Here is a 7,266-nt window from a genome sequence, read left to right as displayed (position 1 = left end):
TCAGAATTCTTAGCAGTATTTTTCCTGTCTTTACATTTCTGGGTTTACTCAGGTGTGTATATATCATTGTTTTACTGTGTAGAGTGTGTATTGAATAAATATATATGTGTGTGTGAGTATGTGTGTAATAATTGCTGTAATTAAGTTATTGTGACCTAATTACATTTGTTTTCTTTAATGACCTAATAATTATTATCCCAAGCTGTGTGATGTTTGCTTTTTTTTCATGTTTTTCTTTCCTCATCCATTACTTTCAGCCAACGCTATGGTGTTGTGTCTGTGATGCTGAAGCAGGTTAGTTAATAAATACATATTATATACACTCTCCAGTATTATATTGATCTGTATAATATAAATATTACCAATGTACCAGTGAAATAATGGGGATGGATTTAATCACATGTACTACAAAACCCTTGTGTTTGTGGAGGAATTGTATATTGATCATGTTGATATTAGCGGTGTTGACAGTCCAACTGACCACCACCACTGATAATAATATCTTTAATGGTCAAATGAAACACGGTCATTATGAGATGAACCAAAATATAACAGATATCATGTATATATATATATATATATATATTAATTGTTTTAGACATTTGCCTGCGGCCATGCTGGGGCATCATCGAATTTTTAGCCAAATACATCGATCCCAGTACTTTTTTTTAATTTTAAGCATATCACTTATCCTCTCAGCCTCTTTGCTGAACCACTACACACACACGCACACACACACCCACACACACACCCATGCACACATACATAGGCACACACATAGACACATACATAGGCACACACATAGATTTTGTTCAGCCCAAGGCAAGAGTAGAATATACTTGCCTGAGTTTCCATGCAGAGTGATTCAAAGTAGAACCGTGTATGGTTGGGAAAAAAGCTCCTTTCACTACAACCATATATGGATGTGTGTCTATCTATTTCTTTCTATCTATCTATCTATCTATCTATCTATCTATCTATCTATCTATATATATATATATCTATCTATCTATCTATATGTCTGTCTGTCTGTCTCTCTCTCTATCTCTCTCTCTCTGTCTATCTATCTATCTATCTATCTATCTATCTGTCTATCTATCTATCTATCTATATATATATATATCTATCTATCTATCTATCTGTCTGTCTGTCTGTCTGTCTAACTGTCTGTCTGTCTGTCTGTCTCTCTATATCTCTTCTTGTCTATGTATGTAAGTATGTATGTATCTATCTATCTATCTGTCTGATAAATTCTTTTACATGTCTGCATTAGTGTATAGGTTATAAATCATACAGTGCCATCGTACAATTTACAAAGTAAAACAGGTATAAATGACAAGCACCTCAGTTCATAGAATATCATGTTTACATCCATTCTTCAATGCAATATACATATACAAGAACAGAATTTTATTTTCAAAATGTTAATGTATGGAAGACAATAATTTACAAAACAGTTTTTTATAGAAGAGAGAAGGAGATTTAGTAAGATATCAAAAAGGAATCAGTAAATATACATACATGCATATATACTTATATATATATATATATATATACTTATACATTTATATGTATGTATATTAAAAATTGGGGGTGGTTTATGGGATTACTCTGGGTTTCCCATTCATAAAGGTTTTAGCTTTGTACCGTTTCGTAAGACCCTGTTAGCCTAAGACCTCTTCAAAATATGGAAGGGGAAAAGCCTGGGATTTACGTTTTGTGCAAACGATCCTTTTCAGCTCCCTGGCAAGAGATTATCCCAGTGACCATGTGGTTCCTGTTAAATATCTCACCATCGAAGCGTTTCTACATATTCACTGAAACCACGGGTCTCCCATAAATATGAAAGAATTTGACCTCGGACACTCCAGCAATAACATCCCAAAGTCATCCAACGAACTATACACCCGTATGCAGCTGGAAAAGCTATTGGACGGGATTAGGCGTATGAGGTGAACGGCTTTTCCACCCTCCATATTTGGAAGAGGTCTTAGGCCAACAGGTTTTGGGATCTAATGATACGCCCTGAAGCTAAATCCTTTTTGGACCGGAAACCAAGGGTAATCCCGGAAACCGGCCTTCCCCAGTTTTAAAATATACACTGCTCTGCATCTTAGAGTGTGCTTCTTCTCCGGATTTATCTTTTCTACAATCAAAACATATATATACATAGATATGTCATTATTCAGTTTATTTCCAGATATTCTATTTTTCACTTTACGTCAACATCCGCTGGACAGCTAAACTATGCACAGTTTCTCTATGTATGTATGTATGTATGTATGTATGTATGTATGTATGTATGTATGTATGTATGTGGTGTGTGTGTGTGTGTGTGTGTGTGTGTGTGTGCGTGTGTGTGTGTGTACGCACGTCTGTCTGTATGTCTGCACACACACACATACACACACACGTTATGATATAATTTTCACTTAGTCTACCTCAGGAATTTCACGGTTTTTTGAGTTTTATTACAAATGGGGGATTGGTAAATGGAGTATTGACCCATTTTGCATCGGACACTTGTGGGTTGGATACTGTATAATTGGATGTGTTGCATCTTCCGGTGCAGATGCATATCATCTGGTGTCTTGTTTTACAGAGGAAACCTCACAAAATATTCTCGGTTTCGCTTGGCATGATGTTGCCAGGAGGTTGTTGGCTATAATGCTATAATCCAAGAACCTACTGACAACAACAACATACCAAGCGACACCGAGAACTTTCCCACCTGCAAGGAATCGATGCAACACGGGTCAAACCAATGGTTGTGATGGATAAATTTTCTCGTGAACTTCATTTTACATATTCCTCATTCAACATATATATTTATATATCCAACAGTAATGTATATAAATATCTCCCTCTCTCTCTCTCTCTCACAATATAGATACATATATATATATATATAATATATATATATATATTTATATTTGGGTGTGTCTCTGTGTATGTGTGTGTGCACGCGCATTAATTTCATGGTGGTGGACACTAACCACCTCAACAGTTTTATGAACCTCTTATTAATTATAGCAACATCAAAAGTATACTTTACAAATTTTGATTCTTCTTTACTAGTCTTGATCTTTTAATCATGTGTTCACTCGTGTTCAGCTCCCCTAAAACTTACTATAGTTAGGAAGAAAGGTAGATTAAGCTGAAACAATCTATTTAGGACATCTTTATCCTGTCTAGAACACATTCTCATAGCAACATCTAGAGGATCTTACGAAGGTTGATTTTACGGGCAAACATCAAATGTACATGATCAGTTTGATCAAGTATACAGTAGAAGACAATAATGACACATTGATATCCATCCTGATTTTCATGTAAATTTTCATTTTCTATTTTTACTTCCACAAAGGGTTCAGTTCAGTTCGACATTCAAAACAAAAGGAAACGGACACCATTGCTTGAAGCCGTTTCCCAGGGTCACCTCGGAATGACACACCTGTTAATAGCCCTGGGTGCAAACATAAATGCTGTTGATGGTGAAGGTAACAGCTGTTTGCACCTGGCCGTGGAAAGAGAAGTGTTTGATTCCGAGGATGCACCCTTGGATTTACTAAACGAAGTAAGTTTTTAAATTGTTTGCGTATATATATATATATATATATATATATATATATATGTGTGTGTGTGTGTTCGTGTGTCTCTGTGTGTCTGTGTGAATTTGAGTATTTGTGAGTCTTTGTGTGAGTGTGAGAAAGAGACAGACAAGCAGACAAACTTTGGTTGTCATGTATCAATTCTCCCCTATCAACCCCATCCTCCATTACCATTCCGTGATCCAGTCTCCCCTTGTGACCCGAGTGATATTATGTAACAAACAATATTCCATCTCCTTTCACTCTCGAAGATGTCGTCTCACCACGGTCGAGAGGTGACCCATCTCGGTTGTTGGCCATATAAACACAGCCATCACAATGTGACGGAGAAGTGGCCTATTTAAAAGAGGAGATATTATTCTCAATTAACAATGATGCAAGATAGAAGAGATGTCTGAGCTTTATAATGCTGGTGCCATGGTAAATACATCCAGTCCATTCTATGGAGAATTCTGAGTGAAACTGCTCTCTATCCTACTTCTTGTACCCGACATGAATCCACTGACTTCTTGTGGACATGTCATAACAATGTTCAATGTTAAAACACTAGAGAATGAATACAATAAAGCATGGTCCTTAGTGAGTTTTCCAGTATTTAAGTTCTGTACTTAAGCACACACACACTCATGCACACACACACACACTCACACACACTCGCACGCACATACACACGCACACACACACACTCACACAGACAAACACACACAAGTAGTGATTTTAAGTTTGAGTATATATCTTGTAAAATGCTGTTTAAAGCCCGTTCACTGTATTCGGCTATCTGATGTCATCAACAGTATGGACTTCAATACTACTGGACTTTTTGCTGTCATCTCATAAATGAAGCAGTTTTTTATAATTCTTATATTTTTCAAAATTAAGATAAACAAAGTACTTTTTTCTGTTAATCTAAAACATATTCTCCTTCATTGTCTACAATGCTCTTCCATCTATCTGGTAGACTTGCAAGTCACCTCTTCCAAATTTCACTTGTCCGTGATTAAAAATACTCCTCCATTACTCTTCTGACTTGACACTAATTCCTGCTTCCTTTACTTTACCGTCATCATTCAAAGATGCTTCTTGCTTAATTATAGAAACATTATTGATATGTTTGGTCATGTCTGTGTGGTATTGACTTTGTTATGTTATAGGTGTTTTTGTTTCTGATATAACTTATGTTCTTTCTTCTCATGTTGTGTATATTTATATATACAATACTCTTTCTTATGGCCACATGCTCGCCTTTATCAAGCCAATTATATAGATAGGTTCTTGTTGGTTTGTTCTTCCTAATTTGACTTTTCTATTGAATATTGACAAGTAAATATTTACTCATTAATAAGCTTGATGTTAATCAATACGGTTTCTCCTGCTCAATGTAATGACAATATATTTAGAGGGTGTCTCAGTGTTGAAAATAAAGTAAAAACATGAAAATGGGAAATGGACTCAATTAAAGATTATGTAGAAACTCAATACTTTGTAATTGCTTTAATTAGTGGATAAACAAGCTATGAGTAAATTTAGATGAACTTTTGTGTAATTAGGGGCATTTGTTTTGAATATTTGTGTAATATTGTCATCATTTTATATTTCATCATTTGTAGTACTGCACTTCCCTTAACCTGAAAATAGAAGAAAGGCTCTCTGGTATAGTGGTTGCGAGATATCTCGCCAGCCAGGGAGCGGACTTTCACCATAAAAACAACAAAAATAACACACCATTGGACCTCATTAAGGACCCAAATTTGAGAAAAAAATTAGAAGCATTTTTACCACCACAGTAAGTATTTCCTGGCAATGGAACAGATAAACCAGTACATTTTCTATTTTGTATATAATCATGTTTATATGTTTATTTCGTTTTGATTCTACCCATACATTATACTGTCGCTAGTGTTTTTGTCAAAGGCCACACAATAAACAATATGCAGTTGTCGGGAGATCAAAGAAAGAACACGATTTTGATTACATTCACATGATTCGTAGTGTTGCCAGTTATACTTCACTGTTCACCCCCAACCTACCCCTCTTCGTTCCCTATTTTAAAGATTTGTGATCAATAGGAAAATATAGATCTAAATAATGAAGTGAATGAATTCCATTTTGAAACTGTTACTTAGAATTAAGTGGAATTTATCTGTCTACCAACATCTTTTTCTCACTCTTCTAAGTCCGAATCAGTCAATATTAAGAATGATTTCATAGAAAATTAACCTACAAACACACACCAACAGTGTATATATTATATTTCTGCAAATACTGATGGAATATTGCCACATATCTTCATAGAGAAAAAAACCTGCCAGGAAACGTAAATAATTCAAGTAACACATATACCATTACTAGGTGCTTTAGTCGCCTTTGACTCCCTTATTTTATAAGATTTGGCAATTTCTTTGCCATACATCTCTCTGTATGAGCTACTTAAGAAGCAGGCACATTTCCCCCTAAGTGAATATACAAAACTTTCTTTGTTGAAATTCAGATATTGTTTATAGATATTGATTTTTGGACTGTATAAATATTGTTCTGCTTTATTCAATTGACACACTTCAGAAGATTTTATTTGTTTTTACAAATAATCGTTTATGTGAATGTTTTAATAATAATAATAATAATAATAATAATATGTCTACAGAGCGCAGCTGATATTATTGGAAAGGGGCAAAATAAGGGACAGAAAACTAGAACTACATGCACGATACATATAATAAAGCCTCCCAAAATCATGGTGGAAAATATCTCATCAGCATTGCCCAAATGATGTTGGCATCAGCTTTAAGATATACCCAAGGCCTGGGCCCCGTATTATCTGCCCACAACATAAATCAAACTCGCATCACATAACAACAATACGGCAAAATTATTTCACCTCAAGTGGACCCGCTCCATTTAGCATTACACCAAAATACATTAAAGCAGAAAAAGACCCCCATAAAGTTCAAGAAGTATTTGGAAAAATCCTTCAAGAAATCCCGGATAAAACTCCAACACCAGGATATGTCCCCGTAAACAGCAACTCTCTCCTCGAGTGGGTCATGTTGTCCGCATCCTGATTCGCCCGGTAGTGGGATTACGTTAAACATGACCTGCGCTAATGCTGGCGCGACCTATCATGCATACATATATATATATATATATATATATATATATATATCACGTGATCACGTGACCGACCAGTCCATCAGATGTAGTTACACATCGCCGGTCACAATGCGTTCGCATTGTTTTAGTCTTCGAATGACGACACCCCACTGGCTAAGCGAGCAGGCCAACAGAAGAAAGAGTGGTGAAAGAGTACAGCAGGGATCACCACCCCCTGCTGGAGCCTCGTGGAGCTTTTAGATGTTTTCGCTCAATAAACACTCACAACGCCAAGTCTGGGAATCGAAACCGTGATCCTACAACCGCGAGTCCGCTGCCCTAACCACTGGGCCATTGTACCTCCACATATATATATATATATATGTGCCTCCACATATATATATATGATAGATATATCATCATCATCATCATCATCGTTTAACATCCGTTTTCCGTGATAGCACGGGCTGGACGAAAATATATATAAGTAATATTCGTAGGCACACCAACATGAGTATTTGTTCGGATGGACTCTACTGCGAATGTTTAACCCCAAGAGCACACCTCC

At 36.0% G+C, this 7,266-nt stretch overlaps 1 protein-coding gene across 1 annotated transcript; it reads left to right on the top strand.

The window, feature by feature from the left end:
- Nucleotides 1–180: 180 nt before the first annotated feature.
- LOC115227647 (E3 ubiquitin-protein ligase MIB2-like) lies at nt 181–5,469 on the top strand. Its single transcript, XM_029798409.2, has 3 exons — nt 181–294; nt 3,368–3,577; nt 5,219–5,469. Exons 1-3 carry the CDS (start codon nt 283–285, stop codon nt 5,396–5,398), a joined length of 402 nt encoding a protein of 133 aa, XP_029654269.1. The 5' UTR covers nt 181–282; the 3' UTR covers nt 5,399–5,469.
- Nucleotides 5,470–7,266: the final 1,797 nt, after the last annotated feature.

The sequence above is a fragment of the Octopus sinensis genome, unplaced genomic scaffold (genome assembly GCF_006345805.1).
Source record: "Octopus sinensis unplaced genomic scaffold, ASM634580v1 Contig06111, whole genome shotgun sequence".
Taxonomy (NCBI): Eukaryota; Metazoa; Mollusca; class Cephalopoda; order Octopoda; family Octopodidae; genus Octopus; species Octopus sinensis.
The sequence above is the reverse complement of the archived record's forward strand: the minus strand, read 5'-3'. Positions and strand labels throughout refer to the sequence as shown.